The sequence below is a fragment of the Corapipo altera genome, unplaced genomic scaffold (assembly GCF_003945725.1).
Source record: "Corapipo altera isolate COAL_440 unplaced genomic scaffold, ASM394572v1 59, whole genome shotgun sequence".
NCBI lineage: Eukaryota > Metazoa > Chordata > Aves > Passeriformes > Pipridae > Corapipo > Corapipo altera.
This window is the reverse complement of record NW_020884917.1, coordinates 5,324,765-5,337,805: the sequence shown is the minus strand read 5'-3', so window position 1 is coordinate 5,337,805 and position 13,041 is coordinate 5,324,765. Positions and strand designations below refer to the sequence as shown.

Genomic DNA, 13,041 nt, shown 5'->3' with positions numbered 1-13,041 from the left:
TACTATGCACTGAATGAAGCAGGGATTCTGAGTTTGTTTTAAAGTATTTCTGCACTTCAAGATACAACTGTAAGCATTTATACTAGAATTAAATTAAAATTTGCATGTAATAAGGCACTTCTGGTCTCCTGGTTCCTCTGATGTGTATCTAATCAGATATTTTGAGAAATACCAAATGCCTTCCCTATGAATTACATTTGGAAAACATATGCTTAAAAGCTGTCATCGACAGAGGCTTTTGGATCATTTTTCCCTGCTGCACCCTCCCCGCTCCCCCTCGTCTGAAGCATTTGTGTCTTTGGGAGCAAGTGCATAACTTGATGACCTGTTTTGTTGGATCTGTGTGATTTGATGACAATCCAAAAAAAAATCCAGCGTCTGTCTGTGTCACAAAAATGCAAAGTATGTTTTGTTAGGTTTTTTGGGCCTCTCAGGAAAGAATTACAGATCATTAGTGCCACATTTTATTGCTTTACCTATTTTCTATGCATAGCTTTACACTACTTTACCCCACTCATTTTGTGTTAAGAAATTGCTACTTTTGGAGCTCCATGACTTGAAATATATGACCAAGAGGAGGCAGTGTGTTAATCCTTTAATCATTCTGAATTGGTATCTCACTTGATGAACCCCATCAGTCTTAACTGACAAAATGCTCAGAAAGATGAATTTTTCTAAGTGGGGGGTACTGGGCAAAGCTAGCATGAAAGAAAAGGTCATTTTAAAGTGAAACTTCCAAGTTATCAAATGTCTTACTTTAATAAAGGAGCGAACTATTGTTTTTTTCTGTTATGTTTCCCTTTTTTGAGAAATGGATATTTACGTGGCATTTGTTTTGATAGAACTAAAGTATGCTGTAAACTTGAACTCCGACTAAGTTGTAGTAAGCGTGCTTCTGCCTGTGCACAATTCACTTGTGAAGTCTTCAAGGACTGTTTCTTCTTCCTGAATAACTAACTATAGCTTCTTTTCCTATTAAAAAGGATCAGATCCCCCAATCTGATGAAAAGCAATGGAGATTTGAAATTATCAGATGGAATAACTTAACTGTTTTATTGACAGAAACTGTAGATCTCTGTCAGAAAAGGGGACCGTGTTTGTCTAGGAACGAACTAACAGGAGTTTCATTTCAGTTTGCTTGATAACTTTTTTGCGGCTACAGTCACTTCCAAATATAGCTTGAGTAATACCAGTAATCAGGTTTTAATGGTTAGATTGCAAAAGTTAGACTAATTTTAATAGTTTCTCAGAGTGAATATAAAAGATTCAGCTTTAAGTTTTTCTTTTTAAATCAAATCCCAACATTGTCTAGCATGTGGGTAGGAAATAGGTAGTAATGCACAAGTGTAATGGATCTGTGAATTTCCTCTTGATCTTATATGGAAAGAACATTTAGCATTTCTACTGTTCTAGTGTATGCTTCTTATTGAGAGTTGCAGGGAATATAAATAATCATATGTCATCTCCCAGGTACTACTCTGCTTTATTTATGAATTGTCTCCATTGTCGTCAGCTTTCCTTCTTGCATGAGGGTACCAGTTGTGATTGCTGATTATAAATAGCAGTGAAAAAATCCTGGGAGCTAGTGACAGAGCAGGAAATTGCTCAAGGCATGGAGCCTACTTTGCATATAAACAAGAGGACTCTGTTCAGCTGTTCTCACTAAACAGGTCTGCAGTCAGTCTTTCTCCTTGTCATGTACACACATACAGCCAGCTGCCATGACAGAATTAACTTTCCCTTATATTCCAGAGCAAGAAGATACCAAGATTCACTGGTATTCAGTTTTTTTGAGGTGACATCCTCTGAAGGGCATATCTGTGTTATTGTGACGCTGCAGCATTAATATCAGGTGTTTATTTCAAAGCATTTTAAAATATGTCATGGTTCATACTTCAGCAGTTGTCACTGAAGTAGAGCTAACAGCAGATTGCTATCTTGTTTGAAAAGACCAAGATTAGGTGCCTCTGTGCTTTTCCATGCTGAACTGGTGAACTGCATTGGTGAACTCAGTTATGCAGTTAGTAACACAGCAGACTTTTGGTTATTCATGGCTCTTAGTACTTACTTCTCTCCTTTTGAAGTGGTGGGGTTTTGTTGTACCTGCTTGATTCACCTCCTCTGTACAGGGGTATTTTATTGTATTTTATGATGAGTATTTTACTTCCTCTGTATCACATACAGCAGGACAAAAGTACCTAAATTAAAAACAATGAACTCTTGAGTGTCTTATGCAGTTATCCTGTGGTTTAGCTGATCTTTGCTGATCTTTATTACAAGTTTAACACTTACTGCATGAGTAATCTTTTTCCTGCTTGTTAAATAGCAGATGGACTTAGCATTCTTTCTTCCTTTTTCAGCTACTATACAAGAAAACAAGTCAGTTCATTAGAATGAGACCGTGTGTTCTGTCAAGCTGACTCTTGTTATTGCTCCAAGACTTTCACCAGTTTTTGAGTTGAAATTTCTTATTTAGGAGTGGGAACCTGTAATGAGTACTTGTTGGGCAGAAGGTATTTGAAGTAGTGGCTTTGAGAGGAGGTTTTTCAAAATGCAAGGTAGAGGGGCCCTCTTGAATGTGGTTTCTCCATTGCCACCAGTGCTCTGCAGCAGCTTCAGTGTCCTGTCTGTGCCAGAGTTTAGAAGGGAAAGAAGGAAGTACTAAAATGTAGATTGTACTGGGAGTGGTTGTGCTGGAGATTGGTTGTTGCTGCTTCTGAAGCAGTCAGCACTTTTCCTCTTTAAGAGTACTTATATGTATCAAAGAGCCTTGGCTTTAATAGCTTTATTTGTGGAATTACATATGCTGATGTGAGATAAGAGCAGATTCTCTTGTGCTTAATGTATGTATGTGGCGACTTGAAATACGAACTCCGTCTTTGCAGAGCTGTTGTTACTAATAGCTTAGTTCTGCTTTCTCATTTAGTCCTGTCTTATAGGTATTTTTAGTCTGAGAAGGGCAGACTTATTTCTGACCCAGTTACACAGAAATCTTTTTAAAAAATGTGTCACTGAATCATGACAGATGAACTAATAATGCTTGTACATATTTTGTTTCTGTATTTCTCCCCAAACTTTATATAGGGAATATTAACACAGTTTTCTTCCAATAAAATGTATGGAGGTTGAGAGCTATAGGGAGAGTACGTGTCTATCTAGATTAAAGCACCATATGGTAGCATTATGTTTGTTTTCACAAACATTTGACTAGTACAATTGTTTACATGGAAAAGCAGTTTTATGAAAACATTTTACTGCACTATATTTAACTGCTATTTTGGGCATGAGGTACAGCTATAAATACTGAAGAAAATGTAAGCAGTTGCATGAAAAATACTTCTGACTTTAAAAAGTAGGCAACAACAATGCTTTGGACTGCTGTTAAATCAGTTTTTATCTCTGTTTCTCGTACCCTTTCCCTTTCTTTTTCTAGGTGCATTTTACCTGGTATTTGAATATATGGACCATGACTTGATGGGACTGCTAGAATCTGGTTTGGTTCATTTTAATGAAAATCATATTAAATCTTTTATGAGACAGCTGATGGAGGGCTTGGCCTATTGCCACAAGAAGAACTTTTTGCACAGAGATATCAAATGTTCAAATATTCTTCTAAATAATAGGTATGGATATTACTTAAAAGTCTGTAACAAAAATTGTCTGTTAACATCTTAAAGTCCTTCTTTTGATCTTCAGAGTTCACCTGCTTTGAGTCATTAGCAAAACTTATTTTTTAGATTTCCTAGTTTCTTCCAAATCAATTGCAAAATACTAATATGGTAATGTTCCTGCTTAACACTGGGTTCTGCAATTATGAGTTAAATTTATATGTGTTAAAACAGCAGGATTAAAACTTGAGTCTTTTAAATCAGAGTATTGGGGGAAAATTATCTGAATTCAAATATATTAAAACAGAATTGTAAGACAGAAGCATTTGATATGTATTCTTTTTGCCATCTCGTTTCAAGATGGAAATGTGGCTGGTTCTTTGTGACATGATTCTGAGGTCCTCATCTTCATCATTTAGGATAATACTTTAAAAAGTATTCAATTAGGCGTGTTCAAATGTACCTTGGGTTTGCAATTGTAACTACAATCAAATGGAGAGAAGGATTTGTTTCTTACTACTTTAACACCTTGTAATTACAAATCTTATTACTAACCTTGCTGCTTTTGGTGTGCAGCAGCAGCAAATAAAAGGCCAGTCTGAAGGTAGTGGACACCTTTTTTACAAACTGTTGTACATCAAACCCTGCAGTACTAAATCCAGGAAGCAACTATAAGACCAAGGTTTATAACAGCAAAAAAGAGTGTTGTTACAGAGCAGGTAGTCAGTCAGCTTCTGGGACTTGTCACAGGAGGTTTTCTGGGTAGTGTCAGGAGTTTCAAAAAGATGAGACACATTCAAGGGGATAGGATCATTAGGACCTGGTAATAAGAATGGACAGGGACCTGTTTTACCATCCTTAGCACAATGATTGTGGGTGGTGGTTAAGTGTAAGGAAGATGAGCCCTAAAGGGAGTGGGTTCACATGTTCTCCCTAAAAATCTACTGCTGCTGTTGGAGATGAAATACTGGGCAAAATGGATCTCTTTTGGTAGGACCCTAGTTTTTTCCCAGCTTTCTCCAAATTAAATTTTCTATTTTCCCCTCCTTTTTCCCTTAGAGCAAACTAACATTAGGTTATTTTCAACTCTGGATCTTAGCACAGTCTTGCCAGATTATGATACAGACTTTTGAACAGATGTACATGTTCCTCCCCATCACTCATTGTGCCCATACACCTAATCTTATTGCCTGCTAATCTCCAGGGTTTGTGCACCTTTGGGAACTCAGAAGCTGAGGTGTAACCTGACAGTGGAGAAGAGTGAATTATGGTAGAGGAGGAGCTTGGTATTGTACTGTGCTCCCTCCAGTCCAGGATACAGAGTTTTGGGGTTTTTTTTCCCCGAGGATATTTTCTGAGCATCTTTAGATTTTTCCACTGGTAGAAACAAAATTCGATAGTTGATCTGAATAATTTTAAGCCAGTGTTTCTAAAATTGCTTTACTAGTTACAGCCTGAAGCCGAACACATGGATTATGTATCTTTTAGCTATGCAACTTCAACAAATTTTTGAGCAAAGACATTTATCTTCCACAAATAGCCTCTCTGAGGAATAAGCATATATATTTGAGGGGAACATTTCTTTGTTTATGGGGGTTCTTCAAGTGTTACAGCAAATCTGAGTATACATCTGAGGAAAAAAGTGGATGGAAACTGTAACGTATATTTTATTATCACAAAATTGTCATTATGCACATCAGCAAGTCTTACCCTAATTTGATAAAATAATATGTATTTGAAAGTAATGAGAATTACAAAAACTCATCAGTATTGAAAAGCAAACTCACGTATAACAGTCCAACATTCATTTAGAATGTATTAGAGAAGCTTGCAGATAGCTTTCTGTTTAAATCATCCAGACTTCACAGGGGGTTTCTGGTCACTGAGCAGTGCCTTTTAGCTGTGGGAACTGCCAGGCAAGAGCTCTGTATCTTCTGCTCTTCCCCTCATATATGGGAAAACTCAGGAATGGGTTAGGGGTTCTGTCATTCAGCAAGTTGGCTGTTGGCAAAAATAGAAGCGCTTATCTTGTCAGTCACCCTGATTTTAAGACTGTATTTAAACTGTACAGGAGCAGAACAGGACTTTGATGGCTTCCTAGAAGGACGTACAAATGCTCATGTTGTACAAATACTCATGCTAGCAGTAAGCCATGAGAAAATAGCAGTTTCCTCCCTCTGTTTTTTTTCTGCAGATTTACTGACAAGAATACACCTAAATTTTTACTAACATCCAGTGATGTAAATGCCATTTGATGAGCATACCTAATCTTGCTTACTTGTCTTTACTATTCAGTATGTTAGTGTATTTGTTTACTGAAGAAATGCACAGATTGCAAGGCATTGCCTCTTTATTGCCTCTTTGTTAATGTGGTTTAGTGAAGATCACTTGCAGTCTTAAACTTTACCTGATTTTGGGGAGGAAATCTCAACAGGATTAACCACTAAATAATTCTTTGCTTTTTCCACCAGAGGGCAGATAAAGCTTGCGGATTTTGGGCTTGCTCGGCTGTACAACTCTGAAGAAAGGTAAGATACAATTATACTGTGAAAAAGAATTCAGAAGTTTAATCGTTCTGCGTAACTCTACTATGGGCGCCAGAAGACTGTTTTGTTTAGAGGAAATCTTATTGTACTGTAATAGCTTAGGAAATTTAAAGAAGTGCACATTGTCTTGCACTGCATAAAACCACAGAAGTCTTTGTGCAAGTGTATTGCTTTTCCAGGTGTTCTGGATAAGTAACTGTAGAGAGTGGCCATATATTGATTGGAAATTAAGAGTTACAGTCCTAGGTTTCTGGTCCTGTAAACCTAAAGTATATTTTTCCTGTTGATCTACTGAAGACTTTATTTAGGGAAAGCAAATTTTTTTTTTGCTGGCACAAAGTAGTAATACTGTTCCCTATTCAATGAGCATTACTTTTGTGTGAGATGTAACCTTACATTTGAAGAGGTTCATTGTACTCCTTAGGCAGTCAGTGATGTTGAATCTTCTGGAAACAGAGATACAAGTTTAAATAAAAGTTATCCTGAAACTTCCTGTGACTTGTGCTTCTGTTGTGCTTGGCTTCATTATACTCATACTCCAGGAAACAGGTGCACAGTTTCTTATGATTAAGAACTTCTGTATTTACTTTGTAATGTATTTCTCATGTGGAACTGAGTTTTCAAAATTCAAGCTGAATGTTCACTACACTAGTATGTACATGAGGTGGTTGGATACCTGAGCTTGCTTTGATTTCTGCATGCTAATTTGGGAAATAATGTCAATAATGATAGCTTTATGGGTTTATTGTTTTCTCACAGAGCTCTTGGCTTGTTGATGAACCTGATAGCCTTAGTTTCACTGTATTCTGAGCTGTTATTTCAGGAAAATATGCTTAAGTACAGTTATGAAAACTGTTCAGTATAGTAGCAGGGTAAGATAATCTTAAACAGCTGCTGCCTAATTATTTTTTGGGTTTGGATGTACTTATAATAAAAGGTTTGATGTTATCCTATCTTCTTGTTTTAACATGCACCAAATTGACCTAATGGTTTGGTTTTTTCCTCTGGTTTACCGTGTTTTGTTTTTTTTAATGTCTGTTTTTAAATGAATTTACATTTTGCTTGTACAACTCGCTGATAATTAAGATTTGAAAATTCAGCGTCTTTATAGTGCAAATAACAGGTTTTACTGTGCATCAAACAACAATATTACACCATTATGCATAAATGAAACCAAGATTAAAATGTAATTAAGCTAGCTAATAGAATTGCCAGTTGAACTTGGGAGGATAACTAGAATGTCATTAGTAGATTTTTGACAATTCTTTTGTCATTCATTTCCCTCCTAAGTAGTTTCTGACCTGCAGTAACAGACATAATTAATGTATACCAACAAGTGTATAATAGCTGCTACTTTAAATTCATGTGTTTTGCATTTGGTTTCCTGTTGTTTGGAATTTAATACTGTTTAAAAGGGTACAGAATTTAGTAGGAGCATAATGGGGAGGAAATAAAAATTTAAATAAATTCCCATTGGTTGTTGTAGTTGTGCTCCTTTAAGTGTTATTCTGGTGGATTAAACATGTTTGGAGTAGGAGATATGACAGATTGCACGAGAAGACATCTGTTCAAATAAAGAGCACCATATACTAATACATATGAGCAGTGTATCTGTAGAGAAAGTCCATACCATGTAAACATTTCATAGAGGAATGCTTGCTTCAGAGATAAATATGATAAATGATGGGATTGTTTCCAAAAACATGCTACATTTTTAAAATGAATTGTGGAGTTTGTTAATGAAAAAAATATTCAGATGATTTTGGAGAAATGATACCTGTACAACTGAGTATGTTGTAAGAGCTTGTTGGACTTTCTTCTATGGTCGTTCATATTCCACAATTAATATTACTGTGCTTTCTGTTTGGAGCTACTTGATGTTAGTAAGAGTGAATTATTAAAACTGAAAGAATTCTGGGTTCACTTTTAAAACACCCTTGCTGAAACAAAACCTATAATTGAACATCTGTTTTCTGCTTTCCATTCTGGACTGTTGATACTGTATCTCAGCCTGTGCACATAAAAAATGTGTCTCTAAGATAGTGGAAATCCTTCCTTTAGTGGGAGGGTAGAAAGGATTATTCCCAGTGACCAGAACTTCTGGTTAGAGCTGTAGAGAATTAAGGATGTTGTGAAATATAGGAGGATATTGGAAGCATTCCAGGCTTTGGAATCAAAATTATTGAAGGATGTAGTTCCAGAAAAAGGCTTTGTATCTCTTTTGCTCCTACTTAAAGAGGGAAAAGTGACTTTTTTTCTTCTTTTTAAAATGCTTGTAGAGGTCTTATATTCAGTATGCTAATAATCAATATTTGCCTGGAAATTATTGGTTTTATCCAAGCAGGTAGTCCTGGTCCTGAAATGACTAGCAGTGTAAATATAGTGTTGCTCTCTGAATAGTAATTGAGATACAGGATTCACATAGCATCGAGATGGCTGTGTGATTATTATTTATATTTTCAATCTGGCCTTTGATAGCCTTGGTCAAACAGTTGCATTTGCCTTTGTGCAGTTGCTGCTTTGCAGGACTAAAATTAAGAGTGGAAGATTGTACAGCATCACAAAGTCCTTAAGGTATCACTTTTTCAGAGGTGAGATGGTAGTAAAATGATAGTTCTCTCTTTTTCCTCCCCCAACAGCCGACCATATACCAACAAAGTTATTACGTTATGGTATCGGCCCCCTGAACTTCTGCTCGGAGAAGAAAGATACACACCAGCTATCGATGTTTGGAGCTGTGGGTAAGAGTTTGGACAGAAGTGTAGCAAGGACAAAAACAAGCCAAAAGTAAATCTTAAATGTTTCTATCAATCTGTATTAAAAGCCATAATGATGGAATTATGCAAAACTGTTTTACAGCTGCATCCTGGGTGAACTTTTTACAAAAAAGCCAATATTTCAAGCAAATCAAGAACTTGCACAGCTGGAACTCATAAGGTAACTTGCAAGCACTGACCCATAGTAGGTGCCTCATAAACTGACAGGTTTCTTTTGTTGGTGTTAAAATCAGAGATAATGTACTGTGAATGTTCTCAGGTACTCAAGTTATTGCCCTGAGTGAGATGTTAGAGGTTCTGAAGGGTGTGTAAAGCAAATGGCTTTTGCACAGACGTTGAGAAAGGGGTTTTTTGTGAGTATTCTGTGCTCCTAGCAATGTACAGCTGATTAGTAAGAGGGTTTTTTGTAGAACGGCTGGAATTACCTGTTACTGAAGTTGTAAAGAGAGAGTAATCAAAATGCCCATTATTTTTTAAGATGATGTTGCAACTTCCTTGCAGCAAATCAAAATAAGAACATGGACAATAATAAGGACAAGTGGTATTTGAGAGGAGTAGGTACTTGGCATGCTGCTGGCCTTTAGTTCTTGTTTCAAGCCTACCACATACGCACCTGGGCTTTATTATTTTTGTGGAAATATTTCTGTTCCCTTACAAACCACTAAACACTTGATGGAGGTAAAAATTTTGTTCCTTTCCTTGTTCTCAGTAAATCACAGAACGATAGGTATTTAACTCAGTGGAACCAGAGCATCTTTTTTCTTTCCCTTCTTTCAGCAAGTAAAAATTGCTCAATTCTGATATCATAACTGATCTTATAAACAGGGAGAGGTCTTTTTCCTAGAAACAAGGGGAAAAGTTCTACGGAACTTACAGAACCTGAACAGTAAATGTTCCACATTATTTTAAAAATCAACTTAATAAAAAATATTACAAAGTTATATATTGAAATGTTTTTTCAAAACAGATTGAACAGTAGCATGTTTCTGTGTTAAGTGTTATTAGCCAGCCTGGACAAATTAAGTTTTTTAGGAGGTGCAGAGCATATCAGTGGTCATTTTCAGTGTAAGGAGACTTAAACTCCTAACTTGGGGAAATTTTGCTTTTGAGCACTAGATGACACTGAAGAATGTTACAATGAGTCATTTGAGAGGTTTTTTTCTTTGTGTTGTACCTCTGGTACAGAAAACTAAAACTTTGTGGCTCCCTTCTGCTGGAAGCATCTGCATTTTTCCTCTTTATTGCTGCTATGCATTTACTTTAATGTTCAAAGGTAGAGCTGAAGTAAAATCTCATAGGAAGAGATAGATGTGCTATTTTTCTTTTCCCTCCTGAAAATTACATACCCCAAACAGTGTAAAGTCAGATTGGTTTGCATAGCATTTGAGGCGTGATTAATTGATCATTAGTTCTCTTACACTAACGGTTTAAATCTGTTAAATAAGAGGGCTGAGCTAGGGAAATGTATTTGCAAAATGTCCTTTTACGATTGCCTGCATCAGAGTTTAAAGTCTTGAGTGTATGAAAATGCTGCCTTAGTTCTTCTGCTCAGAAGTGTGATGTTGATCAACCTGTGCTTAGCCATCCTTTGTTGGATAAAATGGGTGGGGATGGAGCGGTAGGAGTAAGACTGTGGGCAACTCTATTTGTGGAGATAAATGAGGCTTGACACATAAAACTCATAACTGAAGTAAAAAATAGAGATGTTTTCTAGTGGTCAAATCTTGCTTCTGCCTTGAGGCCTTACTGAGATTTTTTTTTTTTTCCCGTTATGTGTTCAGTGTTAAATAAATTCTCAGTGAAAAGTGGGTTTTCAGCCATTTGGTATGTCGTCAGTGGCATTGGGAGCTAAGGACATAAAAGTTATTTGAACCATGGGTTATCCAGTTCAAGTCAAATACCCAGAGTCCTGTTCAGACACAGTGAAGGATGTGTAGACTGGGCTGAGGCAGAAACAGTAAGTTTAGTTTGGGTGGGGTGATTACCCTTTGTAGACAATTCTCCATTATTTAATGTGTTGAGCATTTGACAGTAGAGAAATTTTAGCTAAAAATAACCTGAACATTAAAATTGGAAATTACTTTGGTTTTCACTGTACATGCAAGAATAAAATGACAGCTGTGCTCATTTGTGGGTTTGGATCTGATACCCTTTTTTCCCTTCTTTTTGGTACAGCCGAATTTGCGGGAGTCCTTGTCCAGCAGTGTGGCCTGATGTTATAAAGTTAGCTTATTTCAACACAATGAAACCAAAGAAGCAGTATCGTCGAAAACTGAGAGAAGAGTTTGCTTTGTAAGGATGAAGAATTAATTTAGTCAACTGTAATAGCATTAAGTTTTCCTGGAGACTTTATGAACTTCAGTATTTTCCAGAGAATGAGCATAGATCAAGTGTAAAGCAAAAATGGCTTTAGGTTCTTGTCCTTCCCATGATACCCCCACAGAGTTTGTATTAACCCTTATTTAATAGGAACTTGAAGAAGAGAAAAGAAGGCCCTAAAATTTCAGCCACCTGTCAGCTTTCACCTAAGGAAACATTTGTTTTCCATGATTGGTACACCTGCTTGTTGCCCTGTCCAAAAAACTTGATTGTTATTTATTAGTATAACTGGCTACAGCTGAATATGTGATCTGGTTAACATTACAGTCTTTTGGGTCATAAATCATTCAACACAGAGGAGTTATCTGAACTGTATGTTCTAAAGTATTACCACTGGACTAGTTCTGTGCAAATATCACAAGTGAAAGTTATGGAAAACAGCTGTAAGCTTGTTTTAAAGGGTTTGTTCCCCTCCTTCAGGTACTGTGGGTTTCTGGAGAAATGCATCATCTGTTCATACTAATGAGACTAATATCTTTAAAGCAATAAAATTATTATCCGTGGACCAATCAGAAGTGCAATTCCCTGGGTACTAAATTCCAAAGTGGAAAGTAACACAGTCTTGGCTTAAAAACTTTGGGGTGTTTTTATGTAAGGACAACGTTTAAACAATTAAACAACACAAAGCAAAGAAGGCTTATGTTATATGGGCTGTATGGTAGTAAAAGGTGAAGTTTATTTCTGCTTCTTGCTACCATGCTCAGGTTGTGAGTGGATTTTGTTAATATGTAAGTTATTTGAGGAGTTAATGATCAGTTATCTTGGAAGGGATGTGTTTCTTAAAATTTTGCGCGGAAGTGTATGATACAAAGTAAAAATACAATGCTTTTCTCCATTTTGCACTTTTGTAGCATCCCACCAGCTGCATTAGATTTATTCGATTATATGCTTGCTCTGGATCCCAGCAAACGCTGCACAGCTGAACAGGCTCTTCAGTGTGAGTTTCTGCGAGATGTGGAACCATCTAAAATGCCTCCTCCAGAGTAAGTCATTCCCACTGGTAATGGTCCTTACCTCTCTGGAATGGGAATGTGCACTGATTTCATTAAGCTTATTATGTTTCAGTTAAATTAGATGGTGGCAGAGCAAAAACATTGGTATATACAGTTGTTGAATGGTGATTCTGCAGTAGAATGGTTGTGCTGCTGAGTGACTCTTACACTGTGATAGCTGTGCTTGTGAGCATCTGAGAAGTTTCATTTGTCATTCCTAGAACTAGTTACTAGTTACTACTAGTTACTACTTCCTTTAAAGAAAATACTCTTCTGTGGATGTTTCTAATGTTTAGAAAACATCATTCCCCTTTTATCTCTGTTTATCGGTGTCTACTTTTTCCAAGGGTTTTGAAGTCCTCCATGAATCTGAATTGCCTTCTTTGATGGTAGAATGACACTGGGTATAGAATTCTACAAAGGTACCTGAGAGTTAAAGTGAAATACCATAAATTGTTTCCTGAGCCAGATTCTTGGTTTTACAGGCAGGAGAAATGAAATACTTTGTGCAGGATTTTTCCTGTTTGTTTCTCTGAGGGCAGTGTACTGCAGTGTCCCGTAGGATTTTGGCAGTGACCTAATCATCATTTTAATCAGTACAAACCTTATTGAAACAGGCCCTGAGGAAAACAGTGAGAAGGTATTACAGAATCTGCAGGTTTCAGTTCTTTCCTCAAGATAGCTGTCAGAACATAGAACATTCAATATTGTTTGAGCAAATTGAACCTTCAAGGCAGCC

General features: G+C 36.7%; 1 protein-coding gene across 7 annotated transcripts in view; it reads left to right on the top strand.

The window, feature by feature from the left end:
* CDK13 (cyclin dependent kinase 13) overlaps positions 1–13,041 on the top strand; it is a 47,646-nt gene that overhangs the window by 23,355 nt on the left and 11,250 nt on the right. For all 7 annotated transcript variants that reach the window (XM_027655976.1, XM_027655979.1, XM_027655975.1 and 4 more), the window contains 6 exons: positions 3,434–3,623; positions 6,080–6,136; positions 8,794–8,895; positions 9,014–9,091; positions 11,107–11,223; positions 12,162–12,293. In XM_027655976.1, coding sequence (XP_027511777.1) covers positions 3,434–3,623; positions 6,080–6,136; positions 8,794–8,895; positions 9,014–9,091; positions 11,107–11,223; positions 12,162–12,293 — 676 coding nt within the window. The remainder of the gene's footprint in view (positions 1–3,433; positions 3,624–6,079; positions 6,137–8,793; positions 8,896–9,013; positions 9,092–11,106; positions 11,224–12,161; positions 12,294–13,041) is intronic.